Genomic DNA, 22,111 nt, shown 5'->3' on the forward strand with positions numbered 1-22,111 from the left:
GTATCGTCTATTTATTTTCTTGCCCCCGATGTAGTCAGGGGAGATACGTGGGTACCTCACGACGCCCACTGAAAGTACGAATTGATTGTCATAGGGGGGTCAGTTATAGAACTGGAGTCACACTATCTAATCCAGAGTTCTCAAATGTTCGAGAAGCGCCTCAGCGGCGTGGTTGGTATGGTATTAGCGTCCCACCTCCGTGGTCGCGTGGTCGCGGATTCGATTCTCGGCCATTCCATTGAGGAGTGAGAGATGTGTATTTCTGGTGATAGAAGTTCACTCTCGACGTGGTTCGGAAGCCGTTGGTCCCGTTGCTGAATAACCACTGGTTCCATGCAACGTAAAAACACCATACAAACAAACAAAAAACAAATGTTCGAGAACACGCCAAAAGATGCAAAACAAATTGATTATAGAAATTTTAAAATACTTTCCAAAGTCCCCAATTCTGTGCTTCCTATCTTTGAATCCCTTTTTATTAAACTACTATAGTAGATTCACATCAACTGTCCATTTGATGTCTAGGACAGTCCCTCACGACGCTCCTGATTGGCTGTTGATAACCCAATCATAGGGCTGGAAACTCTCAGTCACTCTCGAGAGTTCACATGGGTGTGATCTATGTTCCACGTCTCCTAAGGGATACATCTATCAGGAGAGGTGGAACATACATAATGCCTATGTGAACTCTCTCGATAGACTGAGAGTTTCCAGCCCTGTAACTGGCTTGTCAACAGCCAATCAGGAGCGTCGTAAGGAACGGGCCTAGACATCAAATGCACGGTTGATGTGAATTTACTAAAGTACCAAGATTGAATAACCAATGACCTCAACAACTCTTTACCTAACGTGAGTTCACTCAGGCCTGGAATTCTTTGTTTATGTCACTCTGTTTTTGTACTTCGTCCAAATGGTAACGGTTCTCTATATGTATATTTTTTCTCTCATATAACTTTGTTTTATATTTTGATTGTAATTTTACGTATGAGAGTGTTTTATATTTGTATTTTAATTATTCCAGCTTTGATAATGAGAGATATCTTGAAACGTCCGCTATTGCAAATAAAGAAATGTCGTTGCTATGGACGTCTCCCTCTGCCCTTGTTTCCTGTTTACCTCGATTGATAGCAGCCGCCTCCCCCTTCAGCTATATACGTGTGTATATAATATATATTATATATATATATATATATATATATATATATATATATATATATTATATGTATATAGGAGAGCCTTACGTATAAATGAAAGGAGTACCACGACTTTATTTGTATTCCAAAGATGACTTTGAAATCAAAGTTGAAAGTCTTGGTATACCTCCTATCATTTACACGTGAGGATCTCTTATATGCTCCATACAAGATAATATATATATATATATATGTATATATATATATATATATATATTTTATATATATATATATATATATATATAATATCATCATCATCATGATCCTTGCCTATAATGCCGTGTGACACTGACACCTAAAGCACCTGTGAAATCCCACTAAGTCTATCTGTCCTGCGCTTTCACTTCTAGGTATCACCTGTAATGTCCCTCCTCCTATCTCATTGTTCGTTTCCAAATTGGTGTGGGTCGTCCAGCTATTCCGTTAAGACCCTTTTATTTCCCCTAGAAGCCTAGAAGGAGGGGAAAGGGTGCGAAGGACGCGGCTTCAGAAACATCTCCATTTCCCCTTCTTTTCCCCTTCTTCATTATGTCACATGCGTGGGAATATTTCTCACTCCCCATGACACCTGAATCCCGATATTGTACCATGATGTTCGGCCGAAGAGCAATACAGATCGTAATGACTAATGTAAGTTGTTACTTCTTCGTTTGTATGGTGTTTTTACGTTGCATGGAACCAGTGGTTATTCAGCAACGGGACCAACGGCTTAACGTGACTTCCGAACCACGTCGAGAGTGATGAACTTCGATCACCAGAAATACACATCTCTCACTCCTCAATGGAATGGCCGAGAATCGAACCCGCGACCACTGGGGTGGGAAGCAAACACCATACCAACCACGCCACTGCGCTTGTAAGGTGTTAACTTCAATGAGCATTGCAAACTTCTTTGATTTCTAAATCTCTTATTCATCCTGGCCAGTTTTTTTTATATTTTATTTATTTATTTAATTTTTTTTAATATTCTTCTGTAAAAGAAAACCGCACTTTTTCTGTCCGCCCTCAGATCTTAAAAACTACTGAGGCTAGAGGGCTGCAAAATGGTACGTTGATCATTCGCCCTCCAATCATCAAGTGTACCAAATTGCAGCCCTCTATCCTCAGTAGGATTTATTTTACTCAAGGTTCAAGTTAGCCATGATCGTGCTTCTGGCACCTCTATTAAAAATTTGGGGGGGGGGGGGGGGGGGGTGTGAAACCCAACACACAGCAGAACACGGAATGAACAAGACAAGTGAAAGAAACACAAAACAATCCAAAAAAAAACAAAACAAACGAGGAAGCCGCCGCGCGCACCGGACCATGGCTGAGAGTTTCATGGGTCGTGGCATTATACACTGTACAGAAAATTCTATTTTTTAGTCGTTTGTCTTATTTTTAGTCGTTCTCTCTCTCTCTCTCTCTCTCTCTCTCTCTCTCAAACACACACACACACAGAGCTGTATTGAATAACATCGTTGCATAAATATTTGAAGGATTCAGCCTCATGAACCCGATTCTCCATCAGTTGTTACATCCTTGGTGCAAACTCTGTCCTCTTTACTGCTATTTTTCGTAAATTTATTTTCGTTCCCCTCTGTCTGCATTGGTGATGCATTCCATGATGCATTGTATTCTACCTTCGATCATATTTTTCTCATTGCACACTTCATTAGAGGAGCAAACATTAAAGGTGGCACCACATTGCCTTGTAGTAGCCCAATATTTTCTGCAAATTCTCTAGACGAGTCTCCATCAACATTTAACCCTACATCTGCTTAGATCTTGGATCATTTCAGTCAGCTTCGCATACTTAACGGGTTACTGTCATGACGCAAGATCTTCCTTACTATTGGTCTGGGGTGGTTGCTGTCAAATTCCCTCTCGTCATCAGTGAAAGACATCCAAGCGGGAATTTGAGATTCCATACACTGATTCCATTCACTGCTGCTGCTGCTGTAAGCAATGTGTCTCAACAGAAATTTTTGACCAGTGCAACCCCCGCCTCTGCTAATATCAGCTTCATCATCTCTAAGCATCTTAAGGAGTTAATTTTCACCAGCCTAATATTCATAAGCAAACTGGATATTCTCATCATAACTAACGTTAAGTGCAATGCCTCTATAATTACCCTCATTGTTCATACTGCCACTCAGGCTGCTGCGTTTCTTTCTTTATTTTTGTTATGTTTCTAGAGTTGTCCTGATGCGCATGTCTGATAGTAGGGTTTATAGTTATACATACGGTCAACATAATATATATAAATATATATATATACACACATATATGTATACGTGTGTCTGTGAGTGTATATATGTATATGTAGTAGCATATCTCAGCTTCGTCCCCTCCTTCCATATTCTACAAAAAAAACTCTAATCAGTATACGAGGTAATATTTCATTTCCAGCTCAGATCATCTGCAGTGATTCCATCTGATAATTTTCGCTATTACTGATTGGACGTCATAAACCCAGAGTTCATCCATAAGAACATTCAAGTCTTCATCAACCTCTGGTCTGTCGGTTGAATTATTTTCTTCATATCCCTTATTCATGCCTTCACAAAACTATTCCGCTCAGCCGAGGTCTCTTTTTCTGATATTATTGACCAGGCTTTCTCACTGCCTTCGGACAGATTTATGTAAGTATACATGTAAATATATATTATATATATATATATATATATATATACATATAAAAGGGCCCCTTAAAAATGCCAAAATATCCTCAAGGACGCAGGAGTATACGAAATCCCACGCCTGGACTGTGACCAATCTTACTTCAGTTTTACAGAAAAATCCTTTCCCCAGAGATTAATACAATGGTCAGTTAGGTATGGACAACAGATCTCAGCTATTTTTAACCATATAAATAACCATAACCACAGAATAAGCTGGAATTTGTCACACACAATTTATAGCAGCAAATGTCGGTACAAGAGCCAGACGATAGAGTAGGCCTTGATCAAACAAAGACAGGTTTGTTGGGATTAAGATATCATTGATAAAATCTTCCTTTAACCAATGCTCAGGAAGATTAAAACAGAAATTATCAACTGGGGTGACCTAGTTAAGTGGCTACCTGTGGATGGATCACTTGGTATAAATACCACCTTTTCTGTAACTTTTCCCATTCATTACGTACCTGAAGAGCGAGACAGCAGAGTCGAAAATATAGAACTTACTTTCTATATTTTGGCATTTTTATGGGCTCCTTTTATTAGATGGAATTCTGTTGTAATAGACAAATTTTACCAGTCATATATATATATATATATATATATATATATATATATATATTATATATATATATATATATATTCATCATGAGAGCATTATGTCTTTAAGAGGGAGTGAGCTGAGGCTAAATTGAGACAAGTCACTGACACAGCCATCCTTCAACTGCAGAATCGAGAATGAATCCCTGATAAGCCTTACTGGTAATAGCCAAAACATATTTCTATACCCAGTGAGCTCATCAGCAGCACGTCAGCCCACCTCACTATACCAGCCGTCCCTCTCCTCTGTCTAGTGGTTCAGTTGGAATGTTGCAGCCTCCTTCCTTCAGTTCAATTCGTCGCAACAGCTCTTTCCCTCTGGAGCCTCTTTCATTCATTTTGCTGTAGCTCCATTTATAGTCTCTCTTCCATTTTCCTATCCACTCTGATAATTGTTTACAGCTGCGAGGTTTTTCCTCCAGCTACGTCTGTCAAACCTTTTAATTGCCATTTCCTTCTTTAATCCAAATGACCTCAAAGGTCCCAGGGCTTGGCCTAAATTCTATATTCCACTCCGTGATAACATTTCTACGCTTACTTCGTCGTATCTGGTTTTTAAATTTTATTTTTTTATTTATTATTATTATTTATTCTTGCCATTCCAACCTCTCCTGCTCCGTATGTAAAGAAACAGTTGATTTCAGTTGCTTGTACTTTTTTTTCCATTTGCATGCAACCATATCCAGTTTGCTTTCATAGAAGAACGATGATTCTTCATTACAGTCGCTTTGTCTTCCAGAAACACGTTTTTTCTTCCTCAATTCTTTTACGAATGCTTTTCCTGCCTCAACTTCCTTATTGTACAGAATATGTAACATTTCTACATTTTCTAGAATGTACCGACTGTATTCTAAATTTCCATGGTTTGCATCGCTACCTCTTACTCCTTTAAACATTCACTTTCAAAAGTCACTTCTTATAGATATTTCTAACATCTTTCACTTTAGCGCTGAATCATAAACTAGTATTAGCCACTCTATGCTCTGTGTTCAATGGCTGTTATGGCCTCAGTGCTTATGCTTTGGCCTTATTTACCACATATCTGACAATCTTTTATTTCGTCCATCATATGTAAGTGTAAAACAGCCATACAACATAACTACCCATCGTGTGTCTCTGTCATTTCACTAAGCATTATCTCGTTCCATTGATTCACACTTGTCTTACTTTTCAGTCAGTTCTGACGATATGGTTCTCTGTAAAAGTCAAGACCTGAAAGAGTGATAAACTTATTTCATGTGAATTCCAGGAATCTTTTAATTTTATCATTTATATCTGACAATTTATCCATTTATGTCTTCCTTGACAGATCACCAATTGTTGAAGATGCGTTCCACAGTTACTAGAGAGTGGAAAGCTACTCTACTATGGTTTTTAGCATCTTCTCACTTTCTGTCCCGAGTTTATTCCCTGACGAGTATTTACGACCCTGAAGAAGATAAGGTTGTGGAGCTTTTCACCGAGGAAGACCAACAGGGCGAGAGCAGAACCCTGTACTGGCACACACCAGCGCTTTCAGAAGACTGGAGGAGTCTCAGGCAGAGTGGAGTGTAAGTGACTTTCTGCCATTTAAAGAAGTTACCTAACATTCAGGTTTACAGAGGACTACTAGATTTGAGTTTCCTCGTAGATTTTCACAAATTTTGATAGGTTTTGTGAGTTTAGTCTAAATCGTTAGATTTCAGTTGGAATATTGTCATAAACACAAACACTACTAAGGGCAAGAAGCCATCCATCTCTTTGCATATTTTGTAATTCATCTAACCTTATTCATTTGTGGATCTTTAGATCAGAAAAACACTCCCGTACAAAATGATTATTCATTGTCAGTGGTGTCAAACAGAAAAATGCCTAGAATGGGTCTAAGGTAGATAGACAACTTTTCTCTCTCTCTCTCTCTCTCTCTCTCTCTCGTTATAGGCTGGAAAGGAGCCATGTCAAAGGCCCATTGATCTCGAAGAGTAGGACCCCTAATGCAACAGAGTCCTATTGACATTTTTCTCTCTTTCGTCTGTCCTTCTGTGTACGGTTGTTCTGTTGATGCTAAGCTGGCAGGTAATGTCGTTGAGCAAAACATTAGTTTTATGTTAGTTAGACGTCAATAAACCTTGCAAATGAGACGCTTGTGTTCACCTGTTTTCCATCTTGCCTATCCGAATCAGTTGACTTTTGATGTCACGAGCAAAGTCGAGATCTTGGAAAGTACTTTTCCTTTTATTCTGGTGTGTTTTAACATCCATTTCGGAAGCTGTATTTTTTTCTTTCGTCGTGCAATTTCGACAGTTATCAGATATTCACTATCAGTATCCATGCTTCCTTTTTCCATTTAAGCTTTAGTTTCTTGGTGAACACTTCTTCCCAGCAGTGTCATGTCTATTTTTCAGGACGTTTTGTACATTTTCCCCAAAATGGGTTTGGCCCCCTGGCCAAAACGATCTTTCATAACTTTGGATGATCGGAATGCTGGGGGGAGAGTAAAATGGCCTTTTGCTGATGTTTGTACAGTCCTGTTCAAGTGCAGGATTGTCATCAGTTTATCATTTTCATTTCATTTCTCATTTTTCTATCTAGCCATACTTTTATTTCAGCGCTGAATGATCTTATAGGTCCCAGCGCTTGGGCTATGCCCTAAATTCCATAATCCATCCATCCAAAATGGGTTTCCCTTGTGATGCTCTTTACATAATGCTACCCGTATGATTAAGCATGATATTCTAACGATAAAAAAAGAATTTCTCTGTGTGTATCGAAAGATTAAGTCATTGTCTGGTGAACGAAAGCTACTGGAAGATTGGTGCTCGATAGGTCTAAGTGAATTTGACGTTATACTTATCCACTTAGCATCTAGGGAGGTCAAGTTGACTCTGTTGTAAATAATCCTCCCGAATTCAGGTTTTGTACTTCGAATCACAATGAGAAAGTCACCTTCATGAATATATATAAATATATAATATATTTGTATATATATATATATATATATATATATATATATATATATATACCTCTATATATATTTATTTATATGTGTGTGTGTGTGTGTACATGTGTGTGTGCGTGCGTAGGCGTGTCCGTATTCGTATGTTTATGATAATTTATGAACAATCTTTGCAAATGTAATTTTAAAATTCAAATACCAAACCAAAAATCCTGATAATTTTGCAAAACACTTTTAGCGTTTTTTTTTATCCCATTTTTATAACTTTCCTTTCTCCAGGATTACACTTAAATTGTCTTTTACTTTCTTTAAGTTCACATGCACACAGCATATATATATATATATATATATATATATATATATATATATATATATATATATATATATATATATATATGACTTTTCTTTCCACATATATTAACCCCCACAATATTGATAGCAACGTAAACTAGAAGAATTTATATTATATATATATTACATACATATATATACACAGACACACGCAAACACACATATATAGTATATATATGTGAGTGTGCGCGCGCACCTGACAGAAACGGCATAAATGTGGTAATCCTAGGAAGAGGGAAAGCTATAAAAATGGGATAAAAAAAAACTGAAATTGCTTTGCAAAACTATAATGTCTTACATTATTATGGGTACGAGCTTTCCTTATTTGGTGTTTTGCTCTGTATCGCCAAGCTAGAAATATATATTTGCGGGGAGAATTATACGGTTAAAATTCTTCAGAAACTTGCCCATTGATAGAGGGTTTAAAACTCCTATCAGACTCATGTAATGGCAACTATATAAGTCTAACACAAGCGCCTCAGTGGTGTGGTTGGTACGGTATTTTCCTATCACCTCGGTGGCCTCGAGTTCGATTCTCGTCCATTCCACTGAGGGGTTAGAGATGTGTATTTCTGGTGATAGAAGTTCACTCTCGACTTGGTTCGGAAGTCACGTAAAGCCGTGGGTCCCGTTGCTGAATAACCGCTGGTTCCATGCAACGTAAAATCAACATACAAACAAACAAGTCTGCAAAAGAATTGCAGTATGTAACAGAATTCTTGCAAATTATGGTGTCAATCTTGTAGGCTATGCTAGCGTTGTTTGGCATCTATCTAAAACTAAAATATAAAGACTATAATGAGTTTCACCGCAGAAGACTGGAAACCCTTATGGCCTCCAGGGTTTTGATTATCTTAATTATATTTCAGGTTATGTGCTGTCAATAAGTTTCTGGAGTCGAAATGGGCGACATAAACAAACAAAAGATTCAGATGAGAAAAAAGTTCAAATTCAGAACCTGAGATAGATAGGGTGCTGGAAACTACAGCAATTAGTAATTGTTATCATGTTGAACACTATCTACGAACAGTTAAATTATTGTAAGAAAACTCATTCATTTCCAAAAGAAAACACGGAATGAATTCCATTTTTAGGCAAAAGTGAAACCAAGGCGTTATTTATTTTCAATATTGAAATATTAAGAGTACTTTTGCAAATACAAAGAGTGTGATATCTGTTCGTTAGTTCATTTTGAGATTTTGCGATGCTGCTAGAAATAGCATCTGCTTTTATGCACATTTCCTTGAGTTATGGAAACAACGGTATTTATCTTTTGTTAATAAACTTGATGTCCCTCCTTTCAAGAACTTAGTGTTCCCATAAAGTCGTCATTCATTGGAATGGTTCCATTTCTATTTATTTTCATGTTAAAGAAGCTAAGTCAATCAGAATAGAGTTGCAGGATTTTGTGATAGTAGGATATGCCTCTAGGCGTTTGAATGACCAGTTACGGGAAAGAGTAAATGATGAGGCAGCCAATTACCTTTCTCAAAGACAACCCCCCCCCCCTTTTTTTTTTTACTATTGTACTTTTAGCTTTAAAGAAAAAAAAAAGGTGGTTTTGCAATCAATTTTGGACACACTGAAAATTCTGTCATCGGATTTTATGATCTAAACATATATATAAAAAGGAAATAAATGGCATCTGAGGTAAGAAAAAACGAACCTAATTTATGTATAGGTGCCAAATCTCGTTTGCACTGCAAGCAGTTTGCAGTATCTGGAGGGGTACTCACAATTACTCTGAGCGGCGCAAAATAATCCAATATATCTTATTATCAGTAGAGGCTTCTGTTACTCCATTTTGTTAAAACATTTATAGTGAAAACTGTGAAATATATTGCAGATCGCCATACATTTGCCAAATTTGCTAAAACTAAGCTCCCTATCTATTTGTAAATACATTTTTAAGTTAAAGAACCTGTGGATATGCAAAATAATTATTGCATTTTATTGTAATTCGTCTGTCTAATTTTCTCTGTTATGAGGGTGTTTTTAATATATATTCATAATTACGATATAAAACATCATGGTGGGTTAGGCTGCAGACTCTGAGAAAGCCACGAGGCATCCGAGCTCCTTCATTTTCTTTATTACGTTGCAAATTATTGCCAATAAATTTCAAGAGTTGACTCGACATACAAACAAACAAAAAAATATGGACTAAAAAATAAAAATAAAATCATAAAAGGCGTAAGTTACTACACTTTTGTGCTTTTTAATCAGCCACGCTTAAGCAAGAGCAGCTCTCGAAGTACCGTTAGTTTAGGCGGGAAATTTTAGGCGGGAAATTTGAGCAGCGCTTCAACTGGTTGCTGACATCGACCGTGACTTGAATTCTGATTGGTTGTCCCCATAGCTGTTTCCGTGGCAAACTAATGTTTAGGCATAGTGCTAAAATGAAAAGCTATTTCAGTACAGAAACGAAGATAAAATCCCTTTCGTGGGTAAATAAAGTAATGATATGTATTTTGTTAAAATATAAGGAGAGATTTTATGATTACGACCACTAAACTATTTCCACAATAGTTTATTAGTAAGAGTCGTCTGTTTTTGATACTCATTACTTCAAGCCTTGGAAACAATGGCTTCTCTCTTATGAACAAGCTTACGTTAATGACTTTCCATTTAAGTGAAAGATATGATGACTGCCTTCATACCACTGCAGTTGTAAGCAGTTTCGATAGGTGTAGATGGACACATTATAATATGAATGATGGCAGAGGAGCATTGCGAGATAGCGACATGTGGCAATACTTCGTGAGCGTAGTAAAAGTCCGCTAGTTCTTGGAACTACCAATCACAAGAGGAGTAAATATAGTATGTCTCAGACAATGACCTGACTTGTTTATCATAATCATGACTTGAAATTAAATTAAGCCAATTGTGGCATTACTAACAACACTAACGACTGTACGAATACTGAGTTCATAAAAGCAAAGTTCGCTTAGAAGAGAGAAGTCTATGCAGTATCGCTAATTCGAAGTAACCAAAAGAAAAATGGTTTATTTGTGGCAATCACAAAAGGCCTCCTCGTCACTTAGTATTAAAAATCAGAAGAATGTATATGAATGCTTCATTGATAAGAAATATGTATTCAGCGTTTTAGTCTAATAATGAAATTATTCCAGTGCTGCTTGTGAAGTGTTTGCCATGAGACAACGACTCATAATTAGTGTTCATTGGCCAGGTAATTAATGAAGAGAGTTGAGGCGCCTGGAGGACCCGATCACAGCGCTTTTATACATAGGAAGTTTTGTTCTGTTAATGACAAGGAATGCAAGAATTTCACTTATGGGATTGTCAACAACAAAACAGAATGTTTTATACCCTGGGAGGGAATGGGTCTGATCAGTTGTTACACCATTTTCATATATCATTCAGAAGAATTTTAATTCATTACGAAATTCTCGTTCTACTGTATGGCCTATAGAGCGTATTACGAAAGCGCGGGTTGAAACCATGTCCAAAAGCGCGACAAAACCTACCATCAAAAGAGCGGCGTTTGTTTCGTTTTCACCAGATTTAACTGGGGAAATATTCTTTCAACACAGGCATGAAGTCAGACAATAAACTGAACCTGGACTGACCATTTCCATCCAATATATTCCTTCAATTACGCCAGATTTCAGGTACTTCCTGAAAAAGCATGAGATGCACTGTCTCCTTTGCCCAAAAAGGGCCCTCCATTCTTCCTGCAAAGTCATCAAGCTGATGATCACTCAGACACTTAAGGAGGAAAGTTCAGGGCAGACTAATGACGGACTTCACCCTCTGTCTTTCAGTGCTCGTTGTTTCCCTTGGCTCCATGTTGCGCAACATAGCAGTGACACTGTCTTCTTCTAAACGAAACCTCTCACATATAATTAGAATAAGAAAGTTGTGACAAGAACACTAAGCAGCTGTCTGACCGGAACCTGTTTTTCATTTTTCCCTAGTTTGTCTGTTTCTGGACTTTTTTTATACCTATTTCAAGATTTTGGAGATTTTCACATTTTCACTTCATGGCTTCCAAGCTTTGAGTTATTTTTTTCAAGATCTTGAAAGAGTTTTCAAGCGTTGGTAGCACTGTTGGTGAACAGAGGGCAACAGACGGTATAGTCTGGCTAAAGCGCTTCTGATACAAATTTCAGCCGCTCTTTTGTTGTAAAAAAAAAATAAATATAAATAAATAAATAAAAAAACTTTCGTGAAAAACGCGACGCCCTTATAACATGGGGATCCACACTTTTCGTAAAACGCCGAATGTGTCTATCCAATTTAGCAAGATAGAATCAAGTGCAAAAAAAAAAAAATAAAAAGAGAAATTGCATATTTTTTAATAAGCTTTGGTCTCTTTCTGTGCGGATCATTTGGAGTCCTTAAGCCGAGTTGCGTTAAAATGCAAGTTAATTTTCATTCTGAAGCTGGTGCTTTCTAAACATTCCCTAGGAGGCCAACAAGTTTCAAACTGTAAGCATCAGTTAGCATCTCTTTATTCGCCCTCATTTATCGGGCTCTTATATGTATTCAAATTGATCATATTTGTCATGTGGCCATGAAGGGGTACAGATTCCCCCTCCGATCGGTAGTTCAACTACCAAACTCCCTTGCTGAAAAGTCGCAGCGGCCGTTTCCAGCTATAAAATTTGCTTTCAAAAAATCATGATTTTTATCTCCACTGCCGCTTCCTCTCGTCAGTCTTGCTGCCAGACACCTCTGGTAGTCGTGGGCGTCTCACTGATTTTTTAGTAATTGCGGTTACTGATTATTTTCGTGAAAAGTAGTCGATTAGTAATCGACTAATAACTTCTTTTTATATCTCTATAGCAATTTCTGGAGTCTGTGCATGAAAACATGCATGAAATGTATGAATAACTTTAGCATTTCGTTTATTTAGACATGTATACATTTTAAGATAACATAAATGTACTTTCATCTTCTAAAATAAAAGATAGAAAGATTATATAGAAAGGTAGTGTTAGCAATAACAAAGATGGATCACATTTGAATTATCAAAGGACATCCGACTCTAGTATTGTAGAACAATGTGCTTTTATTCTCTAATTACAGTAGTGATAAAAGAAATACAATGAGTAATCATTTACAAATAATCGTTTACTCAAAAAAAGAGATCGATTACTAGAATCTTCAGAAGTAATCAAAGTAATCGAATCCAGTAACCAATTACGCTCACTACTAACCTCTGGTTATACACTAGGTCCCTCGTTGGCCGAGTAGATTTCGTGCTCGGCTACCAGTCCGGTGGTCCGAAGTTCGATTCTCGAGCTCGGCCAACGTGGAACCAGAAGAATTTATTTCTGGTGATAGAAATTCATTTCTCGATATAATGTGGTTCGGATACCACAATAAGCTGTAGGTCCTGTTGCTAGGTAACTCATTGGTTCCTAGGTGCGTAAAAATATCTAATCCTTCGGGCCAGCCCTAGGAAGAGCTTTGTAACAGCTCAGTGGTCTGGTTAAACTAATATATTCTTTACCGCTTATCACTTCTCAGGGCAACTGTGGTGTGTTCTCCCAGTTCTCCCTTTAGGTTCTTGTACGTCATCTCCTTCGTTCACCAGATCTCTTTACTCTGCTGTCCAACCGCTTCAGCTCTTTCCCTTTACTGTTTGAGGTTGTTACTGCGAGGCCGAAAATGCCTCAGTGCTTCGCTGGACAGTCTCAGTTAAGGAAAATCAATCAGTTTTTAGTTTTGAGTCACACACGCAAACAGCCAAGTACTCAGACACAGCTGCTGAGCTGAGCTGAATACAGAATTTAGGCGCAAGGCCAGGCACTAGGATCTATGAGGTCATTCAGCGCTGAAACGGAAATTGACAGTTAAAGGTTTAAAACAGGTGTAACAGGAGGAAAACTTCGCAGTTGCACTATGATTCAATTGAGAGGAAAGGGTGGAAGGTAGGATGGAAGAAAGTGAATATGAAAGGAGATACAGTTAAAGGAACGAAGAAGGTTGCAGCTAGGGGCCGAAGGCACGCTGCAAAGAACGTTAAGTAATCCCTACAGCGCACGGCATGAGGTATACTGACGGCACTAGCCCGCTACGAGGTCAGACCTAGATGCAGAAATATATATATATATATATATATATATATATATATATATATATATATAATATATATATATATATATATATAGGCTTTAAGCATATTAGAAGAACATGTATAAGATGATCTTAATGATAATGACAACAAAGAACAATCACAGATTCTAGCGCCTCAGTGGCGTGGTAGGTTTGGTGTTTGTTTCTCACCTCGGTGGTCGCGGGTTCGATTCTCGGCCATTCCATTGAGGAGTGAGAGATGTGTATTTCTGGTGATAGAAGTTCATCACCCTCGACGTGGCTCGGAAGTCACGTCAAGCCGTTGGTCCCGTTGCTGAATAACCGCTGGTTCCATGCAACGTAAAAATACCATACACACAAAACAAAAAGCCTTAAACTTCATCATTTAAATTTTTTTTAACTTAAAACAGAATAATGTTAGTTCGATAAAAATTCAAGCACCATCGCTTGGAATAAAGGCAAAAAAAAGCAAAGAAAAAAAAAAGACGTTTTAGAAGCGGGGGTCCAACTGACACACTCACTGACTAAACGAAGGAGAGATCCGAGTTGAACGCTGGTATCAGCATCCGTTACAAGGCGCCATTCGGTTAAAAAGGTCGGCAACATACCGCAGGAGGTCAAACGGTCATGGAGTAGAGTGTAGAGCAAAATAACCAGGTCAGGTCAAGGCTATGAACCTGAATATATCATGGTGACACTGCTGTTGACGCGTCGAGGGTGGCTGTGTCGCCTCTCTTTCTCTCTCGTAGCGCCGCCACTCGCTGCTCTCTTCTCCTCCTCCCCTCGGCCTCTTGTTTCTTTTATTCATGTGCTCGCTTTCTTCAGGTCGCTAGTGGTGAATAACAGATCACGTGTTGATTCAATAAGACGGAGTTCAGTTCTCTGTTTCAACCTTTAGGATATCGGCGCGAAAGGATTGATTGTCAGGTTCGGCCACGGATAATTAAACAGTTCCATTGTATTGAGGGAACACTTGCAGACCGTCAGAGAGAGAGAGAGAGAGAGAGAGAGAGAGAGAGGGAGGGAGTTGAACCCCCATTGACAGCACTGCACAGAAATGTTAGAGCATGTTTTAGAAATCTCCTTAACTGTATTTTTAGAATACTTCTTATGATGAAAATTGGTATATGTCGAAAAGCCATACCGTCAAATACAAGTCATCATAAAGAAGAGCAACTTTGATGATGACGTCTGTTCGCGGAAGAAGAGGTTTTAAACCGGCGTTCATAACTTCGTCTTTGCTTTTTGCCGTGCAGCCTATCCATGACGTATCGTTGGCAAATTGAACAATCACAACTGTACGCATTTTTCGGTTTTAAGTTTCATTGACAAAAGAAAAAAAAATAACGTATCAAATATCTATGGATAGTGAGACCTATAACATAGAAAGCGTGATAAAGAAGGCATTATTCAAAATAGAGTACAAAATCAAAAAGACAGTAATTACAGTTACTGCACGTGACTTCCTGTTCACGGGAACTTGGCTGGAACAGCTTCAGAAATGCAGCCGGTAAGCTCTTTAGAAAACAAAATAAAAATGAATGGTGAACGCTCACGCGACAAGACTTGCTTGCGTATAGGTCAGAAAGCTAGCATATGCAGTCAAGCAAGTGTGTAGCGAGATGAAACAGACATGACAAACGCCAGGCCTGTGTGCGCAGAGAAATAACACTGCGTAAGACATATTGGTTATGAAACGACCAACGCCATCCGTAGTACTAGTATCATTGTTCAAGTCACCGTCTCGTAGCCATGCTGGTAATGTTGCTGTGCATATGGCGGAGGATAAATTACAGGTAAAAAAGAAAAAAAGATTAGTGTTTTTGTCTGTATCTGAATGGGGGAAGACAATTTCCATGGCATTATATCACTGATAATATAACCGCGTGGTACATCAGTGACTGGAAAATGATATGGAATGAGGCTGTATTTTGAAACGGTACTAAAGTTACGAATATTGGAAAGAGTCGACCACCAAAGGGGACAGACGAAAAACCAGGCAGACATGGGACCGACAAGAGAGTCTTTTAATAACGCAAGCGGGAAAGGAGAGAATGTCGGCTGTTAATCACACCCAGAACATGAGCGAAGCAATCGCTATATCCAAACAACGACAGCCAAACCCAACGAAGATGATAGGCCAAGAGAGATCCCGCCGAAAAAACAGAAGGCCCGTCATTAGCCCACGCGAAAATTACAAGGTGTAACTCGCTATATTGTTCCCACATTTTGTTCTTTCTTTAATGCCACTTGGATTTCATTAGAGCCCTCGTAAATTTCGACAGATATCTTCTTTTGAGGCTTTGCCGCTTCGGCGCTCCCCAATTACAAAACGGCAACGCCCCCTCCTCCCCCTCCCCCTCCCCCGTCCACCGACACTAACACCTCCCCCCCTCTCACCCCCCCCACCTCAAATCATAACATCACCTCAGAACAACAAAGCATTACGCTCTTATCCTTTGAAGAGAGCGACTCTCTCTCTCTCTCTCTCTCTCTCTCTCTCTCTCCTTGAATTCCAAAAGTTAGATCGCCATTCTCTGCTTGATAACAATGAATGAAACTCAAATAAAGTTATTTTCATTATCAAAGCCAGTGCTATTCAGCACTCACCACCTACCAGGACATCCATATCCCAGATGCTGGAGTCGGCCTCCGTTGGAGAAACAGACCTTGACTGCAATGTGTATGTGAACAAATGGAATCGCTCCTCCTGTTTATTCTCAAGGTATACGCCATCTTTGTCAGTAATTTAATGATTCAAGTGAGAGTCAATATTAGTGAAATAATTTCAGACATAGCTTTGATTCATTCGTCGCTCACTGATCTCTATTTGATATCATCACTTTCACGTGATCTTAAATGGGAAAATAAAGTAGAGAGTAGCATTGAACTTCTTTTCCCACCGTTATCCCTGCACTAAAGGGTCGGTTGCCTGATGGGCCTTTCCTTACAACATCAGGCATGGTTTATTATTTGGCAAAGGGGTTTTTATGACCGCATCCCCTTGCTCTTACCAACCACAGTTATTGACGGTGGGCCTCGTCTTTCACTAAAAAGTCCACCTGCAAAGCAACAGTTTCCACAGTTATTGGCAGTGGGCCTAGCCTTTTACTTAGAAGTCCACCTGCGAGGCAGCAATTTCCACAGTTACTGGCGGAGGGGCTAACCTTTTACTAAGAAGTCCACCAGCGAGGCAGCAGTTTCCACAATGACAGGCGGTGGGCCTCGCCTTTGACTAAAAAGTCCACCTGCAAGGCAGCAGTTTCCACAGTAACTGGCGGTGGACCTCGCCTTTGACTAAAAAGTCCACCTGCAAGGCAGCAGTTTCCACAGTTATTGGTAGTTGGCCTAGCCTTTTACTAAAAGAGTGAGACTGCAAGGCAGAAGCTGTCTTTTTAGTCGTCTTTTAAGTCACACAGAACCTACGGTGGTAGTATTCTTACACCCCTACCACAGGGTGCTGGCATTAGTATTGAACAACAGAGAGCGATTTCTGGTACAACCGAAGAACCACCACATTCACCAGTTACGGAGGCCCAACAAGCTGTAAGGCCCCGTCCACACGGCCGAGCTTTGCTCGGCAAACTTTGTTCGATGTGATGTCAGAAGCGGAGAAACTGCGGTAAAGTTCTGACTTTTCCGGCTGTTTCTCCTCTTCTGACGTCACATCGGACAAAGTTCGTCGACCATAGCTCGACCGTGTGGACGGGGCCTAAGACAAAACATCCATACGCGAACCTCGACTGGCCCACGACGTTGAACCCAGAGAATTTACTAATAGACCTTTTGCACCAATTCTGGAGTTACTGAAAGAATAAGTTGTTTTATAACTTCCATTTTTCAAAGGTATTGTCCTGAATGTATTATTTCTATCATCTATGTCATCTATGTTTATTCTTGCTGAGGAGACCAACTGATCAAGTTGGCGAAAGCTTCCAGTATATAGAAATGCATACGTACTAATGCGCACTTTATTTTTCAATTATCTCTTTTACAACAGGTGGATTTATTACAGCGAAGAGGCCTACGGAGGCGAAAATGTGACGGTGGTCTTCGGAGATGGCGTTGCTATCAATATCTTCCATCCTGTGGTGAGTATAAATCGTTTTGACAGTGCTTCTTTCTTTGTGGTGGTCATTTATTCTCAACAATGATGCTTTCTTTGTCATTGCTTCAGTTGCCACTCTCCACAGTAGTCATTCCGTATTGGGGTAGTGCCGTCAGTACACCCCATGCGGTGCACTTTAGGCATTACTAAAGGTTCTTTGCAGCGTGCCTTCGGCCCCTAGCTGCAACCCCTTTCATTCCTTTTACTGTACCTCCTTTCCTTTTCTCTTTCTCCCATCTTACTTTCCAGCCTCTCCTAACGATTGATTCTTGATGCAACTGCGAAGTTTTCCTCCTGTTACACCTCTCAAACCTTTACTGTTAAGTTCCGTTTCAGCGTTGAAAGACCTCATTGGTCCCAGTGCTCGGCCTTTGGCCTAAATTCTATATTCAGTTCAATTTATTTCCATTGTAGTCAAATATTCTTGACATATACATCATCATGATTTTTATCATCATCATCATTATATTATTATTATTATTATTATTATTATTATTATTATTATTATTATTAGGTCACCTTACACGTAAGTTAGATTGAGATAATATGTGGAAGTTTGATATTCTTCGAAATCTGAGACCCAAGAGTTGATCTGAGACCAGCGATCTTCCAGATATGGAGACGAGATTGTTTTAAATGTCTCTCTCTCTCCTCTTTTGCCTTCGGCAAACAGGACCGGAAAGAGTATGAATATAGTAAATATAGAGGTTGTCGATAATGAACACCTGGTGGAACAGTAATAGGCGAGGTTTAGCGCAGGAAGCGCGAGGTAGTTTGAAGTGTAATTGCAGAGCAGAAGGAAGGAACGTGTTCAGGAAGGGAAAGGAAGATAAGAACCAGTAAAAGATGGAAAGGGATACCTTAGGTGAACGTGAGCGAGAACTGTAAAAAGAGAGAAGACGTTGCAATGGAGGGAAGTCATTGCACACAGAAAATGTAAGAAAATGGAGAGAGGCTGAGTTAAAAGAATCCGTTCTTGCCAAGATCTGAGCAATTTGAGCCTGCTGAAGGCAGAGGACAGTAACCACAACGGAAGAGGTAATCGGAACTCTGACACTGGTTGTGGGAATGGCTATTGAACACGTGAAGGAGACATTTCGGATCCTTCCTAGACAGTGACCCCAAGGGTCACTTTAACTCAGTATGTATACCCACCTTTGCGGTTTCGTTTAGGACGTATACAAGCCCGTTGGGGATGACCGTAAAAACAAAAGATTGTAAATATGATAACGATAATGACCCCCAAGAAATATTATTCCTAAATAACGACCCCCCGAACTTTGCTCGGGTCACTATCTAGTGAAGATCCGACATTTCAAAGAAAACACACTGAGTAGAGGGTAATAGCAGTTAACGGACCATGGATTACAATGAGATTCTGGGTGATGAGGGTGAACAGTGATTCCTGTTAAGAACAGGGCTTCAGAGCGTGGATCAGTGGAATCATTCCCAATATACAGAGGAGCATGACAGTGAAAACTGTAAGAATCTCAGGGACGTAGCATTGGTAAACATATCTGGGAAGGACCACTGAATATGTGTGACTGAAGACGTTAAACAGAAAACAGAACTGACAGAAGAAGAGCTGAAACAGAACTGATGGAAGAGGAGCTGTGCGGGTTAAGGCAAAGGCGCAGGCGAAGGACGCTGAGGGTGTATTTGGTACAGTGGTATTTATTTACAATACATTTTCTAACGATAGCGAGGCGTGTGTTAAATAGGGAAGCTATTTGCTTGTCTTTTTATTATCTTTATAAATAGACCCACAAAAGATCTCAAGAAGGAACGGCAATCAGGTGCCAGTGTATAGGATAATAGAAGGAATTGCGAATGGACTTGGAATAAGTCATGTGTGTAGATATGATTCAGTTCCTAGAGGACAATAAGTCTTCATCAGAGTTTGAAAGCGTTTACTTTATGGGAATACTGAACGTCAGTGTTATAGTTAGAACATGAGCACATGATCGCTAGATGGCTAAATAGAATCTTCATTTATATGACAGACAAATGGAAGTGGTTGACTGGCATAGACATAATGAATGTTATGCATGGGTGAATTATGACAGAAGATAATAAATATAAGAAAGGTGAAACAAGGATGATGATGAGAATTCTGCTAAAGACTGGCAGAGGCGAACAGGAATAAGAAAGCTGGGGTTTTGAAGTACAGAAAGTGTTTGAGCCACCTATTTTCTTGATTTCAGGCCAATGTCTGTTGAATGGCGACAGTGAAACTCTTGCGCTGAAAAAAAAATATCTACACATGACGTGGGAAGGTGGGTTGAAGGACTCGGATATGTAAACATTGAGAGTGAAAGAGGTTGTCGAGTTGGTGGAATGATCATCCAATTAAGAAGTTTGGAGATTAATAATTATGGAGGTAGATGAAATGTCAAAGATGATGAAACAGCGGGCTGTGGCGGATCTATAAATCTTTCATGTAGCGGGGCGTTGGTCGGGGTGGGGGAGACTTAAGATTATCATATATACGTATATGTAACATGTACACACATACGAATATACATATATATATATATATATATATATATATATATATATATATATATATATGTATGCGTGTATACACGCAGTAGTAGTTAGTAATTTGTTGTTATAGTTGTTGTTGAAATAATTAACTAAGCAAATTTTTTCTACTAATAATGACTTATTAAAAGAAAACAATGTTCTATTATTCATATCCATGGCGGGCGGGTGCGGTGACCAGGGGCAACTCCCACCCCCCACCCCCTTACACATACACACACACACACACACTGACAGCGGTGCTATAGTGTCCAGAAAAACACGAGAGGAGTCACAAGATATGGGTGACTGAGGACATTGTGGGGCTCCTTGCAAGGTGAACCATACTATATATATATATATATATATATATATATATATATATATATATATATATATATATGTGTGTGTGTGTGTGTGTGTGTGTGTGTGTGGTGATGTATATGTAACATAATATACAAGTAGATATATATATAGTATATATATATATTTAAAAATATATATACTTATATATATTTATTTATATAATTTAAAGTTTACAATTTCAATTTTTGGCCATACACCCCCATTTTCTATGAGACCATTAAACCTGTGACCTTTCGAAAGCGCTGGATATGAATTTGACGAGGAGAGAAATGTATTGTGCAAAATCCATAGATTTTTGGCCTCTGGCAATATCTCGATTCACGGTCTGCCGATTAAGATCCTGATGACAATGTAAGTTAAGACAATAATCAAGCGTGAAAAAGCCATTGAATGCAACATATAGAATTAGACATCGTGAATTATGACATTTCTTCATATAATAAAACGCTGAAACAAACAGTTGATGTAATCATGTTTTCGCCAAAAAATCAAATCTACAAAGATAGATTTTATTTTTTTATTTCGAATGTCAGTAACTGTGAAGAATCAAGGATTCCCGACTATTTCAAATAATTAAGCGATGATTGTCGTTATTATTTGGAGTTATGTGGCTTCAGTATTATTATTGTTAGTTAAATATTATCTTCACCACCTCTGTTCATGACGTGTGCACAGTCGACTAGAAATCAGGAAAGCCTGATATTTGAACGGAAAACTTTCACCAAAAGAAAACAAATGAAAAATGCGCCGGAGTTTCTTCGGCGCAATAGAGTTTTAGGTATAGCGTATAATGCTTTATGAAACTTTCAGCCACATCCCATGAAACTTTCAGCCACGCTCCAGTGGTGGTCTGTGTTGTTGGACGCACGATCATGGTTAACCTAAATCTTAATGAAAATAAAAACAGCCGAGGCTAGAATGCTGCAATTTGATGTGGCACCTATAGCGGTGCCAAACGCACTATCATGGTTAACTTAAACCTTTAATAACATAAAAACTACTGAGGCTAGAGGGCTGCAATTTGGTACGTTTGATGACAGGAGGCTGGATGATCAACGTATCAATTTGCAACCCCATTTTTTATATTTGAGGGCAGACAGACACAGCCAACTCAATAGTTTTCTTTCACAGAAAACTAAAAAGACCAGACGTGGAAAAAGCAAGAAATAGGGAAGTGAAGAGCCTCCTATGTGTCATGCGAAGGCCTCGTCCCAGTCTGATAGCAACTATACCTTCCGATAACGACCTGAAAGACAGCGACGACCCACATTATGATAATCAGTGATAAACCTTGCCATCAACGCTATAT

General features: G+C 39.0%; 1 protein-coding gene across 1 annotated transcript in view; it reads left to right on the plus strand.

Annotated features, from left to right (window-relative positions):
• The window catches only part of LOC135212978 (uncharacterized), a 199,226-nt gene that overhangs the window by 136,700 nt on the left and 40,415 nt on the right, over positions 1-22,111 (plus strand). Inside the window, exons 2-3 of the mRNA XM_064246741.1 lie at positions 5,763-6,003; positions 17,806-17,896. Coding sequence (XP_064102811.1) covers positions 5,780-6,003; positions 17,806-17,896 — 315 coding nt within the window. The 5' untranslated portion in view covers positions 5,763-5,779. The remainder of the gene's footprint in view (positions 1-5,762; positions 6,004-17,805; positions 17,897-22,111) is intronic.

This window comes from Macrobrachium nipponense, chromosome 42 (genome assembly GCF_015104395.2).
Source record: "Macrobrachium nipponense isolate FS-2020 chromosome 42, ASM1510439v2, whole genome shotgun sequence".
Lineage (NCBI taxonomy): Eukaryota > Metazoa > Arthropoda > Malacostraca > Decapoda > Palaemonidae > Macrobrachium > Macrobrachium nipponense.